General features: G+C 41.1%; 1 protein-coding gene across 2 annotated transcripts in view; it reads right to left on the minus strand.

Moving 5' to 3' along the window:
• Nucleotides 1–250: 250 nt before the first annotated feature.
• The window catches only part of LOC135509569 (metabotropic glutamate receptor 8-like), a 230,104-nt gene continuing 209,300 nt past the window's right edge, over nucleotides 251–21,054 (minus strand). For both annotated transcript variants that reach the window (XM_064930332.1, XM_064930331.1), the window contains 4 exons: nucleotides 16,294–16,433; nucleotides 14,980–15,915; nucleotides 3,463–3,709; nucleotides 251–813 (listed from right to left, as the gene is read on the minus strand). In XM_064930332.1, the coding sequence (XP_064786404.1) occupies nucleotides 764–813; nucleotides 3,463–3,709; nucleotides 14,980–15,915; nucleotides 16,294–16,433 (1,373 nt within the window). In that variant the 3' untranslated portion in view covers nucleotides 251–763. The remainder of the gene's footprint in view (nucleotides 814–3,462; nucleotides 3,710–14,979; nucleotides 15,916–16,293; nucleotides 16,434–21,054) is intronic.

A 21,054-nucleotide genomic window follows, 5' to 3' on the forward strand; every position in this document is an offset into this window, starting at 1 on the left:
GAGTTTTTGGGTGCTCTAGATATTTTTCATAGTTTGCTTTAAGGCTTCATACATTCTTAACATAATTTGCCTACTTCCCATCCTGGTGTATTTTGGATGTGTGCTCAATTCAGGTCAAGGCCATCACATAACTGTTATGCCTTATGGATGATGCATTGGGTATCATTTCCATCTAAATTGAGATAAACCACATACATCATATCCCACTCTCATATTTAACCTCATCCAACAATCCTAAACATTTCCAAAACATTCCTTTATTATAAATAAAGTATTTGTATAAAAATGTGCATGCTTAAACCATTGCATTTACAGATTTCACAACTCAAGGCTACAATTCAGTTAGCTGATACAGAGACAAACTCATCTCGCAATGTAGTTCAGACGACATAAGACACGAATGAGAAATCTTCACAGCCACGAAATACATAAAATTAGAATAACAAACTAACTAACATGGTTGATCGCAACAATTTCTATTTAAATTCTCTTTTGTTTTCCTCTTCTGTTCCCCACCCTCATTTTGTCAAGTCTCTTCAATTGTTTGTTTAGTGTTTTGTCTGCTTCCAGCAGGCCCATTAGCTCTGTCTGTGAACATGAAAGAGCAGACATATTTATGTTGACTGCCATGCTCTGTCGTTATTTGGACTCTGAGCAATATCAATGTCTCATGCTTGTTGTAACGCCCTGTCATGGGTGAATCTGACACATCCAAGTCTGCATGTGGAATTCCTCAGTAATTCTCTATTCAGTGCTTCTCTCTTCAGATGGCATGATTGGTGTAGCTGACATACTTTGTTTTGGTTGATGGCACTATAAAGGCAAAAATAGAGAAGATGTTAGTTTCCTGGAGTGTAGTCCCTCTGTACTCAATTTACTGTTTCAGTCCGTCCCTTAATGCATTATCCCATAATCGAACAGTCTCGATGGAATGTTGAGGATACTATGGCTTTCCACCATCAACGTAAACTAGAACAGCTGGCTATGTGGACTAATCACTCACAATGAAATTACATTTTGAGATGTATTCATGTATTCATTTGTGAAATTCTCCACAATTAGGCAAAAAGGCAACAAATTAGAAAGCAAAGCAAATCAAATCTTATTGGTCATATACGCATGCTTAGCAGATGTTAATGCAAGTGCAGAGAAATGCTTGTTCTTCTAGTTTCAACAGTGCAATAATATCTAACAAGTAATCTAACAATTCCCCAACAAACACCAAATACACACAAATCTAACAAGTAAAATTTCTTCAGCCCCCTGAGGTTGAAGAGGCGCTGTTGCACCTTCTTCATCACACTGTCTGTGTGGTTGGACCATTTCAGTTTGTCTGTGATGTGTAAGCCTAGGAATTTAAAACTTTCCACCTTCTCCACTGCTGTCCCTTCAATGTGGATAGGGGGGTGCTCCCTCTGCTGTTTCCTGAAGTCCACAATCATCTCCTTTGTTTTGTTGACTTGTTAACAAGTGTAAATGTTCTACTCACGTCAGCCACTGAGAAGGAGAGGAGGGGGCCGCAGTCTTTGTTGGCGATCCACAAAGGTGGCACTGTATTATCTTCAAAACCGACTATCCTACCGATCCTTGACTTCGGCGATGTCATTTACAAAATAGCCTCCAACACTCTACTCAGCAAATTGGATGAAATCTATCACAGTGCCATCCGTTTTGTCTCCAAAACCCCATATACCACCCTCCACTGCGACACTGCGACTTGTATGCTCTCGTTGGCTGGCCCTTGCTTCATATTCGTCACCAAACCCACTGGCTCAGGGTCATCTATAAGTCTTTGCTAGGTAAAGCCCAGCCGTATCTCAGCTCACTGGTCACCATAGCAGCACCCACCCGTAGCATATGCTCCAGCAAGTATATTTCACTGGTCACCCCCAAAGCCAAATCCTCCTTTGGCCGCCTTTCCTTCCAGTTCTCTGCTGACAATGACTGGAACTAATTGCAAAAATCACTGAAGCTGGAGACTCATATCTTCCTCACTAACTTATAGCATCAGCTCTCAGAGCAGCTCACAGATCATTGCACCTGTACATAGCCCATCTGTAAATAGCCCATCCAACTACCTACCTCATCCCCGTATTGTTTTTTTTGCTCCTTTGCACCCCAGTATCTCGACTTGCACATTTATCTTCTGCACACATTTCACTCCAGAGTTAATTTTTAAATTGTAATTACTTCGCCACTACGGCCTATTTATTGCCTTATACCGCCCCAATCTTACCTCATTTGCACACTGTATATAGATTTGTTCTATTGTGTTATTGACTATACATTTGTTTATTCCATGTGTAACTCTGTGTTGTTGTTTGTGTTGCTGTGACTATAACTGACGAGAATTCTCTTGGTAGGTAGAATGGCCAACATTTGATTGTAAGGAATTCTATGTCGGGTGAGCAGACTTGAGTTCCTGTATGTTGTTATGATTACACCAAGAGTTGATAATCATAAAGCATACAACCCCTCCCTTCCTCTTCCCAGAGAGTTGTTTATCTCTGTCGGCGAAATGCACGGAGAAGCCCAGTGGCTGAACCGATTCCAACCACGTATCCCGAGAGAGCCATGTTTCCGTGAAACAGAGAATGTTACAATCTCTGATGTCTCTCTGGAAGGCAACCTACGCTTCGAATTTCGTCTACCTTGTTGTCAAGAGACTGGACATCGATGTGCCCATTTTCGAAACCTGACCAGAAAACCGCTCCGTCTGCCCCTTCTGTGTTGCCGTTGTTTTCGCTCAGCTGCTGGGATTAGATCCATTGTCCTGGGTGGTGGTCTAGAGATATGATCTGCTTCGAGAAAGTCGTATTCCTGGTCGTAATATTGGTAGGCTGACGTTGCTCTTATATCTAATAGTGCTTCCCGGCAGTATGTAAAAAGACTTAAGATTTCCTGGGGTAACATTGTAAGAAATACATTAAAAAAACTAAATACTGCATAGTTTCCTAAGAAAGCGAAGCGAGGAAACCATCTCTGTCGGCGCCATCTCACCTCAGCACCTTAGCGGTTCAGTGAAATGAGAAGCTGACAAGATATGAATTTAAGCAAATTATTAGATATCAAACTGTGCGGTCAGCACAATCATAAGTAAACAACAGGATGCTTGCCTGTATGAAACTTCTGCTAATGGAATCTGAAAGGGCTTTGAAGTCTAAATCTAGTCGATGAAAAGTTATGCCTAATCTGTTCTCATGTGTCTTTTTAAACTATCTTAGATGAGAGCATACAAATTATTTTCTACAAGCCGATTTCAACAACGATATTTCAAATTCTATAGATATAGCTGAGGAACTGTGGTTGATTTTACTGTATGTAGAAGGCCAGTTGCCTGTTGTCTGTGGTTGTACCTAACATAAGCTATACCCTCTACAAAAAAATAAACTTAAAGGTGAAAACAAATGGGGGCGGTGGAATAATATGTTACGAAGTAAGGGATCACGTCTTTATACTCACTACTGGCATCCATGCCCTCGCAGATTTCTGTCTTCACCTCTCCGTTGGGTCGCTCGGAGGCCAGCTGGGACAGCTTGCTGGTCATGGTGGCGACGGTGACGATGGCCTTGAAGGTGCGCTTGCGCTTGGGAACATTCTGCTCCGGGTGGAAGATGATGATGTAGACCTTGGGCATGTAGAGCATCCCCAGAGAGACTGAGGCGCTCAGGCTGAGGGAGATGGTCAGCGTGGCTGTCTGGATGTACATCTGATGAGAGACAGATTAAGAGAGAAAGAGAGAGAGAGAAAGAAGGAGAGATCAGTCAATGAGTCTGAGGTGCTTCAAAGAGAGTCCTGGGGAGATAAACATTTGTGATCCCTGACACAACAAACTTAGGAAAGAGGGATCCAAAAGAGTTATTTGGCTGTCCTCGTATAACTCTTTTTGGATCCAGGTAGAACCCTTTTGGGTTACATGTAAAATCCTCTTTGGAAAGGGCTCTAAACGCAACCTCAAAAGGTTCCACCTGGAGCCAAAAAGGGTTCTTCAAAGGGTTCTCCTATGGGGACAGCCAAAGAACCCTTTTAGGCTCTAGATAGCACCTTTTCTTCTAATAGCAGCTTGAATTAATCCAATCACATTGTAACACATTACAGATTTTATTTGTATTTGGCAATTGCTTTGTTCTGAGGACATAATAGTGAGGTCTATTGAGCGTACTGGGATCAAACTCAAAACACCAGTACACAACCTAGTTGCTGTTCACTTGTCATGCACATTGTGTTCCAACCTAGTATTACAGATTGTGAAATAAATATACATTTCTTATTGGAAATTCGTGACAGGCAAACAAACTTTTTTTGTGTGCAGTACACAAAGTTGTATTCAGTGCATTTCAATCCCAGATAAAAAAAAGAGTAGGTTACTTAAGCCCTTATGCCAGAGGTTGGTCGGGAAAAAATGGGTATAAAAGGAGTATAATGCAAGCTTCTATCAACCCAAACATTGTGTATTTGAATCACATCATGGACAACTTTAGCATTTTATCTAATTAGCAACTTTGCAACAATTTGCTACTTTTTAACTACTTACCTAGCTAACCCTCACCCTAACCTAACTTTTACTACTTAGATAGCATGTTACCTAACCCTAACCTTAACACCCAACCATAACCCCTAAACCTAATCCCTAACCCTACCCCTAGTTTAGCGAACAGTAGCCACCTAGCTAGCCTAGCTAACGTTAGCCACTTAGCTAACATAGCTAAAATTAGCCACAACAAATTGGAATTTGTGTAATGTACATGAATATGTTATGAAGAATGAAAATCATGTAATACATACGAAATGCGTTTTGAAGAAAATAGTGTAATACACACAAAAAAAGTTTGCCTGTCACAAATTTCCAATAAGTAATTTGTGTCTATTTCACAATAATCTGTGATAGTGTGTTCACATGGAAAATTCAAACTTGTAGTACACTATTCAGGTATCTTATACCCACTTAAATCAAACCCATCCAACCACTGAAAACCCAGGTGAGGTACCCCGACCGCATGTACACAATTCTACTCTTCTCCCACCTGTTGAACTTAAACAAGCATTACAACGTCATGTTTCATTGACTTATTTCCAATGTTACAGTACACCCCCAAGAGGCTGAGAGAAAATAACCGCTTATGCGAACACATCTGCACACATGCCAAACACTCCGGCTCCTGCTTAGACACCACCTGAGTAGTCATAGCAACAGCATTAAGAAAATTCAACACAACCACTGGCACTCTCATTGAGCAGTAAACTGACAGTGAGAATTCTCAGAGGGTATTTGCTCAGCCATATCTGTATATTTGGTGTGGCAGAGAATGAAGAGGAACTGGCAACAGGTGGCACATGTCGCTTGAGTCTGAACATCTCCACAGTGGAAGCCATTCCATCAAACATCAAGGTATCATTCTGAGAATATATGGTAGACATTCAAGCATAAAGCCATTTAGAGGGCCTCGAGACAAACATCTAGGAATGATTTATATTGTGAGAACAAAGCTTATATTACACACTGTCGGGTGTAGATTTCAAGGTCAGCCATATTGGTGCACAAACATGAAGCCACACTTATGTAATTACTATCCCGTGGCTCAAACCCCTTAAAGTTATCTTACAAGGCCCAGTGCAGTCAAAAATATGATTTATCTGTGTTGTATTTATCTTTCCACATTATGAGGTTGTAATAATAATAACAATAATACAATTATGATAATACCCTTTAGTGTAAGAGTTGTTTGAAAGAACCGCTTGAAATGTCAGCCTTTTTTTGCGGGATGGAGTTTCTAAATTAGTTAGAGTTTCAATAAGACCAATAAGAAATAGAGTTCCAAACCTCTCTGCCATTAACAGCTAGTTTTCAGTTTCCCCCTGTCACACCCTGACCATAGTTTGCTTTGTATGTCTATATGTTTTGTTTGGTCAGGGTGTGATCTGAGTGGGCATTCTATGTTGTGTGTCTAGTTTGTCTGTTTCTGTGCTTGCCCTGATATGGTTCTTAATCAGAGGCAGGTGTTAGTCATTGTCTCTGATTGGGAACCATGTTTAGGTAGCCTGTTTGGTGTTGGGTTTTGTGGGTGATTGTCCTTATGTCTGTCGTGGTCTAGTTTGCACCAGTATTAGGCTGTTTCGGTTTTCTTTTTACGTTTGTTGTTTTGTATTTGATTCGTGTTTACTTTTGTTTCATTAAACATGGATCGTAATAGCCACGACGCATTTTGGTCTGACTCTCTTTCACATACAGAAAACCGTGACACCCCCACCCCACTCAGAACATTTAAATTGAAATAATCACAGTACGGTACTTCATTGTTACCCAGAAATGATTTGATATTGAGATAAATACAACTACATTGGACCTTTAAGTTAATCTTTTGACTGCAGAGTGTTTTCCAGTGGCTCTCCAGTTGGGTATGGTGGCAAGTCCTAGTTTGAACCAGCTCAGCAGCTTCTTTAGATCTATAATAAGAGTGATGGGGTCTGCTTCAAAAGGCAAGAACTGAGGAACAATCACCTTCAGTTTTAGGTCAGCCAGGAATCTGGGGCATGAAGCTCAGTGACATTTATCACCTGAACCTGCTGAGGTGGCTATTGCAGAGATAGGAGAGAATGACTAATAAACACATCACAAGCACATGGTCATATCACACTGTTTGGAATAGTAGTGGGGGGGGGGGGGTTAGCAGGAGTCTAATTGAATGTACAGGTAGGTAGAGATATACACTGAACAAAAATATAAATGTAACATGTAAGGTGATGTTCCCATGTTTCATGAGCTGAAATAAAATTTTCCCGAAATGTTCCATACACACAAAAAGCTTATTTCTCTAAAAGTTTGTGCACAAATTTGTTTACATCCCTCTTTTTGAGCATTTCTCCTTTTCCAAGATAATCCGTCCACTTGAAAGGTGTGGCATATCAAGATTAAGTAACGTCCACCACAGCTGTTGAAAATTCAATTGATGCAGCCATCAATATCATTTCAGAGAATTTGGCAGTACGTTCAACTGGCTTCACAACCACGTGTACCCACTCCAGCCCAGGACCTCAACATTCTGCTTTTTCACCTGCGGGATCGTCTGAGACCTGCCACCAGGACAGCTGATGAAACTCTGGGTTTGCACCACTGAAGAATTTCAGAAACCGTCTCAGGGAAGCTCATCTGCATGCTCGTCTTCCTGACCAGGGTCTTGCCCTGACTGCAATTCGGAGTCATAATCGACTTTATTGGGCAAATGTTCACCTACAATGGCACACTAGAGAAGTGTGCTCTTCACGGATGAATCCCGGTTTCAACTGCACCATGTAGAAGGCAGACAGCGTGTACGGCGTCATGTGGGTGAGCAGTTTGCTGATGTTAACATTGTGAACAGAGTGCCCCATGGTGGTGGGGTTATGGTATTGGGCAGGCATAAGCTAGGGACAATGAACAAAATTGTATTTTATCGATGGCAATTTGAATGCACAAAGATACCATGACGAATGCACAAAGATACCATGACCCATGGGAGGCTCGAGGACCGAGTTTGGGACACCTTGACTTGACTCCAGGCATAAGCGACATACGCATTTGCTTAGGGCTCCCGGCTGCTAGGGCTCTCCGACGAGGTGGAGTCACAGTCTCAACTTAATATTGAGAGTTAGAATGGTAGAATACACAAGGTGCAAGTTCAACATTTGGTTGTGCAGTTTCTCTTGTCACTCAATTAGCCATGTCAGCTAACAATTTTTAGATTGCTAGCCAGTTATCTAAACTTGTAGTAATCACTACCAAATACCGACCGGGCAGAAAGGGCCCTGACCTCCAGGGTACCCCCATAGATTTTGTTAGTCACTCTCACTCGGATATCATTAGCATGGCATAAGTCATGGAAGAATGTGTAGAATCACAGAAAATTTGCTTTAAAACTGCCAACAAAATCTGAAGCCCACTGTCGTGCCATTCATCCACTGGCATCACCTCATGTTTCAGCATGATAATGCACAGCCCAACCATCCTTAACTCCATGCCAACTCATGAAAAAAAGTATATTTAAAATATATTTTTATATAATTAAGATATTTGAAATATTTCAAAAATATATATACTTTATTTAATACATTTTAAATACATTCTAACATATATTACAGAATATATTGAAATTGTATTATAAAATGTACATGACAAAATATGTAAATTTCCTCAGAAAATGTATTTAATTAATTTTTAATAATGCAAATCAATATATTTGGTGACTATATTTATAATATGTACTTTGAAATGTTTTGTAAAATATTAAATAATATTTGGATTTAAAAAAAACAACAAGCCACGGCTCCATGTCTTCCAATAGGCTGCCGAAACTACTATATATTTTTACTATATATTTTGTCAAAATGCATTTTTATTGTACTTCAAACATACCAAAAGCATAACAATATTGAATATTAATGTTCCAGATACTCCAGATATCTCAACTAGTCTAAAGAAGGCCAGATGTATTGCATCTTTAATCAGAACATAGTTTTCAGCTGTGCTAACATAATTGCAAAAGGGTTTGCTAATGATCAATTCTCTAACACAACGTGCAATTGGAACACAGGAGTGATGGTTGCTGATAATGGGACTCTGTACGCCTATGTAGATATTCCATTAAAAATCTGCCGTTTCCAGCTATAGTCGTCATTTACAACATTAACAACGTCTACACTGTATTTCTGATCAATTTGATGTTATTTTAATGGACAAAAAATAAATAATTTTCTTTCAAAAACAAGGAAATGTCTAAGTGACCCAAAACCTTTGAACGGTAGTGTATATTTTTACCGCTTGCGATGGGATAACTTGTTTTTTATGAAGTTGAACATGTGCTTTTTATGACAGAACGTAAAAATTAGGTGAAATCAAAAACATGACAATTTAAATTATAGCTAATTATTTACATTTTGGCTTGTTGGCCTAACAAAAATACCTCCACTGTTCAATACTTAATCCTTAAGAGTCTATTGACGCACCCCGGCGGATGTCTAATTATCATAAAACAATACAGACCATGAGATATCCGGAAGATTGGTCTTCTCACGAAAACTTCTGTGGACAAACTAATATATATTACAGAAGTGTGGAGGTAGTTTGTGCCACCAAAAAATGGGGGGTAAATATGTGTAAAAAACAAAAATATTTCTTCAGCTTTCTTATATCACCTAGATATAGGAAAGAGACTCAATCTTATTCCTTATGATTTATATTTTAACTGTCTGTTTTGCCATTTATGAGTGTGTTTTTTACATTGGATCTAAGTAGAGACTTAGAGCTAGACAATGGTATATCATACACTGCAGTTGGGGAACAATGGGAAAGTAATTCTGCTTTGAAAGTTGATAAACTTGTAACCTCACTTTTGAGAAAATGGGCTTTGAACGTTTTGGTACCTAGTAGAGAGCTCTTTTTTGTCTACACCCATTCAGCATCATTCACACCCTCTTAAGCTTTAGCCCCATCCATCACTTCGCATGTGAGGCCATGTACTAAACAACCAAAGATTGCCAGACCAAAGGCGGGTTTATACTACGGGCGTGTTCGTAAATTCAATCTGGAGTGCCAGAGTATGGTCTGTGCGTTCGTTTTTTTGCCAACGTTTACAGACACTGGCCATATTCAATGAGCGTTGAAACTTTACTTTCAGCCCCCAAAAAGTTGAAACTTTACTTTCAGCCAACGTGCCCTTTCTAACAAGTTTGAGGACAAAATGCAAGGAATACTAATGCCAAACATGATAGTTTATGATTAACTTATTTTGGCATTGCTAAACTTCATGAAGAATGTCCTAGCGCATTGTAAATTCAATAATAACGGGTTTGTTGGTTCAGTATCATGCTCAACCAAACTCAGTAGCTTGGTGGTTAAAGTGCCCGCCCTGAGACTGGGTGTTCGAATGGTTGAATCGTACCAAAGATTCTAAAACTGGGACTCAATGTCTTTCTGCCTGGCACTAAGCATTAAGAAGATGGATTGGGTGTAAGGCCCTGCGACAGATTAGCGTTCTGTCCAGGGTGTGTACTTGTACATCAAGCTGCGTCATGCTACAGAATCAGGAGACAGGCTCTTGCCCTATGGACTCTTCTGGCTCGGACAAGGCTTACTTGTCCAAAGGTTATTTACTCATGTAAGTGCCATCTCTGCACACTGGTGACATTTATAACAACTTACTTTTGATTTTAAATAAACAACTCATAATGTTATGAAAATTGGGATGAGGAAACTAAGGAACTGAGAAAAATCATGCTGTCTGAAAGACCATGTTAATTAAATGTTAACTGGAAAAGAATGAGCCAGGGCCGGCTCTTGCCCTTTGGGGGTGGGCCCCCCTCTCATCAGCGGAGAAAAAATGTATGTTTTAAAGTTTATTTCCAGCAATTCTACACATTTTGCCATGGGGCGAAGAGAACATTTTGCAATTTTGTAATACCTTTCATACAATTCTACTCATTATGCCATGGGGCAGAGATAATTTTAGAAGTTTTAAAGTGACTTTCCTGCAATTCTACCCATTTTTTTTCAACGGGTTGGAGAGATTTTGTTGGCAGTTTTAAAGCAAATTTTCTGTGATTCTACACATTCTTCCATGACTTATGCCATGTTAATGATATCCGAGTGAGAGTGACTAACAAAATCTATGGGGGCACCCTGGAGGTCAGGGCCCCTGGGCTCGTGCCCTTTGTGCCCGGTCGGTATTTGGTAACTGGCTAGCAATCTAAAAATTGTTAGCTGACATGGCTAATTGAGTGACAAGAGAAACTGCACAACCAAATTTTGAACTTGCACCTTGTGTATTCTACCATTCTAACTCTCAATATTAAGTTGAGACTGTGACTCCACCTCTTCGGAGAGCCCTAGCAGCCGGGAGCCCTAAGCAAATGCTTATGTCGCTTATGCCTGGAGTCAAGTCAAGGTGTCCCAAACTCAGTCCTCGAGCCTCCCATGGGTGCAGGTTTTGGTATTTGCTCTAGCACGACACAGCTGATTCATCATCAAGCTTTGACTATTTTAATCAACTGTGTAGTGCTAGGGCATAAAACTAAAATGTGCAACTCTGGGAGCCCCCAGGACAGAGTTTAGGGAAACCCTGGCCTAAGTCATACACACAATGCAATGCATAAATTATGTGTATTAAAGTAATGCTAGTTTGACGATAAATGCACCCTTTAGAACATGTGAATATGGAAATTGAGGCTTCAGTATAAACTCAAACCAAAATGATCATATGAGAGATTAACAACCGGTAGGGTGCAACCATAAAACCATTAGTGGGTGCAAAAATGACAAATACTAGACAGTTGGCAATCTCAGCAAGGGAATGTGCACATGCCCTACACAAGTGTATTACCTTTGAGATGAGAGTGGAAATAAGAAGCATCTGTTTCTAAAATGACAGAGCTGGGGCATTTATCCAGCTATTAAACAGCTTGCTCTGATCAATGTGGAAGACGGTTAAATAGTGGAGTGATGGTCATGTGCTATATCAGACTGATTTTATATTTTCTCCAGGGACACCATTCACACGTGTTCTTCCTATGAACATTAAGCCATGTGTGACAGTAAATAACAATTTGAATAGGATTTATTTGATATGACTTCTCCCTCGGGACAGTGCAAGGCATTGATTAAGCATTTTCTGAAATATGAATAGGCTACAATGCGTTGAGCCCCCTTTTTACTATTCTTCAATGAAAGGGTTTGATGTGTGTGGTGTTTTCAGTCCTCTAAGAAAGTGATGCCGGTGGAGGTGATTTTTCAAGGGCCAGTTAGGCAGGTAATTCTCTAAAGATTAATAACGTACAGTGTGATGGATTCTGGGTTCTGACTCCTAAACTTGGAATAGTGTTAATTATCAAGTATCCTATTGAAATATTCAGTCCTCGGGGGCCTGATTGGTGTCACACTTTTATTCCATCCCTAGCAAACACAGCTGATTCATCAAATTGCATTCTAAACTGAAGATCATGATTAGGTGATTATTGGTGTCAGGTGTGTTAGCTGGGGCTGGGGCAAATCTGTGACACCAATCAGGCCCTCGAGGACTGGAATTTCCCACCCCCTGATCTAGAGGGTCTACACCAGAAGTTAATGGTTTTCTGTAGGAGGAATGTACTATGGTAGATGCAATTAAGCTTGGAATGTACTGAGTGCAGGGAAGACGATCAGATGTTGTCAGGCACTGATAAGGGTGGAGAGCTGTGGATTTTTGAGGAAGGGTGTCGAGGTCAGATCAGGTCACCTTAACTAGCTGAATCAGATACTGTATGCTAAATCAGGGTTGGACTAAAAACCTACAGGACAGTAGATCTCCAGGAAGAGGGTTGGGCAGCCCTGGTTTAGAGAGGAGGAAACTCTACCCAAAGTGGGGTATTTAAACTACTACTGGTGTGAAAATATATTTTGTCTCATGCAGCTGTTTTACCCAAAGGTTGAATAAACTTGGTTTAACGCTTTACTAATCGTCCGTGAATTTTAATAGGTTCATTTAGAATCTAAAACGTAAAATCCAAGACTGTGTAAGACCTGGACATCTATTCTTGAGGCAAAATCATCAACTAGCAATCTATTGGTAAGTGGTTTCATACATCCTGTCCAGAGTGAGGATGTACAAGATGCTAGTAATGGAAACAAAGTTTCAGAACGGGTGATATTTCATTCATAAATAGACTTACAATTGAATTCTGAATTATTCTGGACAGAATTCCAGTCATTCATTGATTTTATATATTTGTCACCAAACCCACTGGCTCCAGGTCATCCATGTCTTTGCTAGGTAACGCTCTGCCTTATCTCAGCTCACGGGACACAATAGCAACACCCACATGTGCACGCGCTCCAGCAGGTATATTTCACTGGTCATCCCCAAAGCCAACACCGTTGGCCACCTTTCTTTCCAGTTCTCTGCTGCCAATGACTGGAACGAAATACAAAAACAAAATCACCTTAGTTGGAGACTTATATCTCCCTCACTACCTTCAAGCATCGGCTGTCAGAGCAGCTTACCGATCGCTGCAGCTGTACACAGCCCATCTGTAAATAGCCCATCCAACCAACTACCTACCTCATCCCCAAATTAGTTTTTTTCTGCTCTTTTGCACACCAGTATTTCTACTTGCACATCCTCATCTGCACATCTATCACTCCAGTGTTAATTGGTCAATTTTAATTACTTCGCCACTATGGCCTTGCCTCCTTATTTCATTTGCACACACTGTATACAGATTTTCTATTGTGTTATTGACAAAAAAAGTAAATACCTTTAGCCATAGCTGTGTTTCTTATTTCAGAGCTAAGCAGACACAACATATCACTCTGAATAATAAACCTGTTTGTCAGGTTTCTCATAGTCTCAGTAAACAACCCAATCTTTGTTCACCACAGATTAGAAACAATTCCCTCTAGCTTGAAAAAACAACAACATTGACATATAATACTGGGTCAATATAAGAGACTAGCATCATATTTTAGACTACAGACTGCAACCAGCTCTACCAATAAAGAGAAAATTATGAGGTCTAATCACCATCTGGCAAAACAGTGATGGGTACACTTTTAATTATTTGGTCCCCAGTGAGTTGCTTTCATGGAGTATAGTGTATGAAGTAAGCTTACCATTGAACAGCAAGGTAATGAACAGTAACGATTATAAACCATTTGTATCTTACATTAAATTGGAACAATATTACACAAATTGATTAGGACTACGTATGGCTTGGCTAGTAAGGACTTTCTATAACGCAATCATATTTTGCAATATTTGTGACCTATGTAAGCCAATGTTCAGCTATCAAATGCCTGGCCACATCTACTCAAAGCCAAGCTGTCATTTACTGTATTTGTTTCATGCCATCCAAAAACGGTAACGAAGTGGGAAGAGATTCCTAATGCACCAGAACTGTACAAATGAGATCTGGTCCAAAAAATTGTGGGGGAAGAAAACAAAGCCTTTTTTCTGTAAACCAGATACTCAACTCACGGGCTCAATTTAATAGAATGAAGCAGCTTCCAGTAGAAACCTTAAATGGAAAAATCACTCTTTGAATTCATCCAGACTATTTACTGCAGCCTCTGAAATAATTTGAAATCGTCCAGTATGCTGCAGTACTTGGACCAATTGAACGTTTTGTATTGCCATGGGATTTGCTCGATCATTATGTGTGGTATGACACTGACTGCATTGCAATCCCATGGGAAGATCAAATAGGCAATATGAAGATTGAGGTAGAGGTTCCTCAGCTTATTCACAGATACCATGCTTTCCAAGTGTGACTTATGACCTATGTACTTCCCGGAAAATCATATGCAGCATTCTAAAGGTGAAAATAGTTGAGAACAACCATATCATTAGCAATTTAATTCCACATGTCATTACATGACCAACATTCAGTGCAGAGAACTGAAGTGATGGTACTTAATTAAGTTGATTGGCTAGTAAACAGCAGGGGTCAAAATAATTACTGACCTTAAAGTGTGATAAAACACAACACCAACACCTTGCCTACCACCTCTATCACCAAAGAGCCTCTGAGGTTCACAACATATTAGCCAAATGGGTGATGAATTCCGCACAATGGATTACTGATATTTACACTGTAGACAACACATGTTTGTGTTCCCATTAGTCATAGAACTGATGAGGATTACAAATGTCTGATGACAAGCCAAACCTCACACCTGAGCCAGCACGTAATATTATAGACCACATCTATGCATGAGTAAGCCATTCTTTTCTGTCCAATCAAGAGCTAAGAACCCTCACCAGCTCCTGGCTTAACAGCAACTAGTCTCACTACAGCAAGGATCTCTCGATAAAAGAGTTGAAAATAATAATATTCAGCTTTACATTTTATCAGATTGCATCTTATGCACTTGTGCAAGAGGTGGAGGCGCCAGTCAATGCATACAGAAATAAGATGAACAGCATATCTGACTGTGTTACATAGTCAAATACAATCACACAATCAAAGCACACTCACCCTTTCTGCTGACTGTGCCGTCCCAAAGAAGATAGGTATAAAAGCTAACCAAATTATACAGGTAGTATACATAGTAAATCCAATAGGCTTTGCCTCGTTGAAGGTCTCTGGCACTCCCCTGGTCTTGATGGCGTAAACAGTGCATGTGACCATCAAGAGAATACTGTATCCAAGCGAGCAGATGAGTGAGAGGTCCGAGATGTCACACTTGAGCACCCCACGGGCGTTCTCAAGGTCCTGCGTGCGCTGCTCGCCATAGTCCACCACCATGTGTGGCGGGTCAGTGGCAAACCACACAAAAACACCCAGTAACTGAACTGAGATCAGGCTGAAGGTAATGACCAGCTGGGAGGCCGGGGAGATGAACCGCGGTGCAGTAACAGCCTTCTTGCCCTGCTCGAAGATGCGGTGGATGCGGTTTGTTTTGGTAAGCAAAGCTGCGTAGCTGAAGCACATTCCCAGGCCCAGGAAGATGCGCCTGATGGAGCAAACTGCAACGTCAGGGGCTGCGATCATGGGGAAGGTGATAGCATAGCACAGAAAGATACCCGTAAGCAAAACATAGCTCATCTCCCGGCCCGAGGCTCGGACAATGGGCGTGTCGTGGTAGCGCACAAAGGTGACAATGACGAAGGTGGTAACCAGAATGCCCAGGACAGAGATGAAGACTGGCACCACTGCCCAGGGTGAGTGCCACTCCAGCTTGATGATGGGGATAGGTTGGCACCCAGTGTGGTTCTGGTCGGGTCGTTGCTCATATGGGCACAGCTCACACATGAACTCACTGGCCTGGAAGTGGTAGCCCTCACAGCGCTCGCAGTGCCAGCAACATGGTACTCCCTTCACCACCTTCTTTCTCTCACCCATCTTGCAGGGCAGGCTGCACACAGAGGCGGGCACAGAGGGGTCTCCACTGGTCCACTGCATGGCATCCATCTGAGTGGGGCAGAACATGTGTTACATTGATCTTAAAGATGGGCAAGAACTACAAGAAGATGACTCATTAACATTGACATAATTTATCAACATCATCAGTTGGTAGTGCAACGCCAGGTTTGTGGGTTCGACTCCCACGGGGGACCAGTATGACAAAAAAGTAAAAGAACGTAAATGTGTGCACTCACTACGTAAGTCGCTCATTTCAAATCTTATTTTTTCACCGTTGGCAAATATGTTCAATTGATTGTTTGACAGTTATGTGATAGGTATTGTAGAAAATGAGTCCCCATGGATGTTAATGTGATTTATCAACAAGTAATATTATTAAGACTTGCATACAATAACAAGACAAAGCCGTTACCAATTCGTCCTTACATTTAGGTGTAGCTGGTTGGTCCAGTGGCCGATGACCTTGTACTCTGCTGTTGACCTGTTGTTGATCTGGTACTGAAAGATATCGTAGCGTCCTGGAGCATCGCCATTCTCATTAAATGTGACAGGAGTTCCAGCACTTCCTGTAAAATAGAAAACACTTAACATTACTGAAAAATATACATACATTTGGAGAAAATATTACTGAAACAATACACTTGGCTGGTGGTGCTATCACAACATAAAGTATGAAGACAAAATGTTTTGTGACAAAGCTATCTTGTCTCTCAGATGACTTTCTTACAGTAACATTGCTCACACCTTGGGTTCTTAAAACCTGCAAAATCCAACACAGTTGGGAAGGAAGAGGAGAGCCATATTAAAAATATGCATCTCAGGAAAGCCATGTATTGTTACATTTGCTGTAGAGAAGTTGAGAGGATTGGGCCTGAAGTAAAGAGATTTGACTCATCTCCAAAACAGCACCCACAGCTCTGTTCAGATGTTTCGCTTCCTGTGTCTGTCTCTGATAATTTCATCCATTCACACACTTTTCCGCTGCACACACCTATCACCCACTTTCCTTTGTGCAGCGGCTTGGCAGAGAGAAGCAAATTAAACAGGAAACATATTGTTTGGCTATGCACAGCACATCTAGCTGCCTTTCACTGCAGACCACAAGTCTGAGTTGCAAAGAAAAAGCCATATCTCAGACTCGCCAATAAAAATAAAAGATTAAGATGGGCAAAAGAATACAGACACTTGACAGAGGAACTCTGCCTAAAAGGCCAGCATCCCAGAGTCGTCTCCTCACTGTTGATGTTGAGAATGGCGTTTTGGGGCTACTATTTAAAGAAGCTGCCAGTTGAGGACTTGTGAGGTGTCTGTTTCTCAAACTAGACACTCTAGCATACCTGTCCTCTTGCTCAGTTGTGCACCGGGGCCTCCCACTCTTTATTTTGGTTAGTGCCAGTTGTTGCTGTTATGTGAAGGGAGTAGTAAACAGCGTTGCACGAGATCTTCAGTTTCTTGGCAATTTCTCACATGGAATAGCCTTCATTTCTCAGAACAAGAATAGACTGACGAGTTTCAGAAGAAAGTTATTTCTTTGTGGCCATTTTTAGCCTGTAATCGAACCCACAAACGCAACGTGCCAGTGGAACACAGGAGTGATGGTTGCTGATAATGGGCCTCTGTACGCTTATGTAGATATTCCATTAAAAAAACTGCAGTTTCCAGCTACAATAGTGATTTACAACATTAACAACGTCTACACTGTATTTCTGATCAATTTTATGCTATTTTAAATGGACATTTTTTCTTGCTTTTCTTTCAAAAACAAGGACATTTCCAAGTGACATGTACGTTGACATTTAGCTGACTAATTAACCAGCAACAATTAGCTTGCCTTGTGTTTCACTGCATTTGACATGATATACATTCATATATAAAGTTAATCAATATCTCGGGTTCAAGTGGTGTTGCAGAACGGAACCACCCGTGACTTAAACAATGACTCATAATGTCCCATTTAAAAAAAACAGCATCCTCATTCCTAACTGTTCTGCACTTCAATCAGCCCCTTGACTGTAACTTGAACAAATGTGACTAAAATGTCTTTATAGTGCGACTCTGGGGCTCTTTACATCGATGATGAGGTGATTGGGCGATGCGATGATTGAACCAATCCCAGACATAATCACAGGTTGACCCACACTCAAGCCTCCAATTACCCACGCAGCCTCCAAAGTAGATTCCTTTAGAAACGAAATCCAGAGCAACAGCATGTTGTAATAAAAGAGCAGACACCCTCTGTAATTATGATTAGTGGGTGGGCTCACGTTTTGATTATATTCAAGCCCTACTTTCTACAACATGAATAAATGCATGGAAAATCGCATCTGCACAGCGATGAATCACCGCACCATCCTCGGGATCCAGATCCCCCAAACAAAATCATGTTGATATTCCCAAAATATATCTCTATATGATGATGGCACAGACAATCTGGTACTATATTTGAGTATTTAGTATGATCCCTATTAGCTGCTGCCAAGGCAGCCCCTACTCTTCCTGGGGTCCAAACAGGAACAAAACATCACAACAAAACAATAGTCAACATCATAAATAAAACAATACATAACACAAGACATTGTGCACTATAAAAATTTACACTGCTCTACCATTACAAATGTGTGATATAACATGTACAATATTACAACAATACATTATACAATGTCTGTGTTATTTTATGTTGCTTTTTTATTAGATTTTACAGCTAGCTTGAGTTACCTGATGTGGAAGAGTTCCATGTGGCCATGGCTCTGTAGTACTGTGCATTTTCCCAGCCTCTGTTCTGGACTTAGGGACTGTGAAGAGACCCCTGGTGGCATGTCTTGTGGGGTACGTATTGGTGTCTGAGCTGTGTGAATAGACAGTTCTGTGCTTTCAACATTCAGTGTTGCAGTCAATCTCTCCTCTACTTTGAGCCAGGAGAGATTGACATGCATGTTCTTGATATTAGCCCTCTGTGTACATTTAAGGGCCAGCCACTTTCTACTTTTAAACTCGGACAAAACAGAGATGCTTGTTCTAGGTCCCAAGAAACAAAGAGATCTTCTGTTGAATCTGACAATTAATCTTAATGGTTGTACAGTCGTCTCAAATGAAACTGTGAAGGACCTCGGCATTACTCTGGACCCTAATCTCTCTTTTGAAGAACATATCAAGACCATTTCAAGGACAGCTTTTTTCCATCTACGTAACATTGCAAAAATCAGAAACGTTCTGTCCAAAAATGATGCAGAAAAATATATCCATGCTTTTGTCACTTCTAGGTTAGATTACTGCAATGCTCTACTTTCCGGCTACCCGGATAAAGCACTAAATAAACTTCAGTTAGTGCTAAATACGGCTGCTAGAATCCTGACTAGAACCAAAAAAATTGATCATATTACTCCAGTGCTAGCCTCCCTACACTGGCTTCCTGTCAAAGCAAGGGCTGATTTCAAGGTTTTACTGCTAACCTACAAAGCATTACATGGGCTTGCTCCTACCTATCTCTCTGATTTGTTCCTGCCGTACATCCCTATATATACAGTACGGTCACAAGACGCAGGCCTCCTAATTGTCCCTAGAATTTCTAAACAAACAGCTGGAGGCAGGGCTTTCTCCTATAGAGCTCCATTTTTATGGAACGGTCAGCCTACCCATGTCAGAGACGCAAACTCGTTCTCAAACTTTTAGTCTTTACTGAAGACGCATCTCTTCAGTGGGTCATATGATTGAGTGTAGTCTGGCCCAGGAGTTGGTAGGTGAACGGAAAGGCTCTGGAGCAACGAACCGCCCTTGCTGTCTCTGCCTGGCCGATTCCCCTCTTTCCACTGGGATTCTCTGCCTCTAACCCTATTACAGAGTCACTGGCTTACTGGGGCTCTCTCATACCGTCCTTGGGAGGGGTGCGTCACTTATGTGATCATCCTGTCTGGGTTGTGCCGTGGCGGAGATCTTTGCGGGCTATACTCAGCTTTGTCTCAGGATGGTAAGTTGGTGGTTGAAGATATCCCTCTAGTGGTGTGGGGGCTGTGCTTTGGCAAAGGGGGTGGGGTTATATCCTTCCTGTTTGGCCCTGTCCGGGCGTGTCCTCGGATGGGGCCACAGTGTCTCCTGACCTCTCCTGTCTCAGCCTCCAGTATTTATGCTGCAGTAGTTTGTGTCGGGGGGCTAGGGTCAGTTTGTTATGTCTGGAGTACTTCTCCTGTCCTATTCGGTGTCCTGTGTGAATTTAAGTGTGCTCTCTAATTCTCTCTCTCTTTCTTTCTCTCTCTCGGAGGACCTGAGCCCTAGGACCATGCCTCAGGACTACCTGACATGATGACTCCTTGCTGTCCCCAGTCCACCTGGCCGTGCTGCTGCTCCAGTTTCAACTGTTCTGCCTTATTATTATTATTGGACCATGCTGGTCATTTATGAACATTTGAACATCTTGGCCATGTTCTGTTATAATCTCCACCCAGCACAGCCAGAAGAGGACTGGCCACCCCACATAGCCTGGTTCCTCTCTAGGTTTCTTCCTAGGTTTTGGCCTTTCTAGGGAGTTTTTCCTAGCCACCGTGCTTCTACACCTGCATTGCTTGCTGTTTGGGGTTTTAGGCTGGGTTTCTGTACAGCACTTTGAGATTTCAGCTGATGTACAAAGGGCTATATAAATAAATTTGATTTGATGCAGCGCTGTTATGGGCCAACCGTAAAATGCTTATGTCCTCCTTTGCAGCACTTGACCATATTACTGGGCAGTAGTCCAGGTATGATCAAACTACACTCTTAGAAAAAAGTGTTCTTTGGGGTTCTATTTAGAACCTTTTGGTACTTTGGATGAGAATAAATAACCTTTTACTAAAAAGGTTATATATACAGTACCTAAAGAATCTTGAGAGTTCTATCCCTACCCCAGAGTGTATTGGGGAATCGGATTTTAAGAAAACAACAGCTAACAAAGCTAACCCAGTCACATCAAACTCTGAAATGACAGCTAACATTCCCTTTACATTTGTTACAGCTGTTTTACATTTATATGAATTTAATTGTATAAATAACACCATTAGCTCTGTAAGGCAGGGGGGGAGATCAAATTCCTATTTTGCAGCATTGTTGCCAAGGTCTGAATGGCAAATAGCAAGGTTCATGCAAACCTGTGCTATTGCAAAGTAAATGTTTGCTAGAAGCAAGAGGAAATTATGTGTTTAATAAAAGCATACATTTTTA

The sequence above is a fragment of the Oncorhynchus masou genome, chromosome 22 (assembly GCF_036934945.1).
Source record: "Oncorhynchus masou masou isolate Uvic2021 chromosome 22, UVic_Omas_1.1, whole genome shotgun sequence".
Taxonomy (NCBI): Eukaryota; Metazoa; Chordata; class Actinopteri; order Salmoniformes; family Salmonidae; genus Oncorhynchus; species Oncorhynchus masou.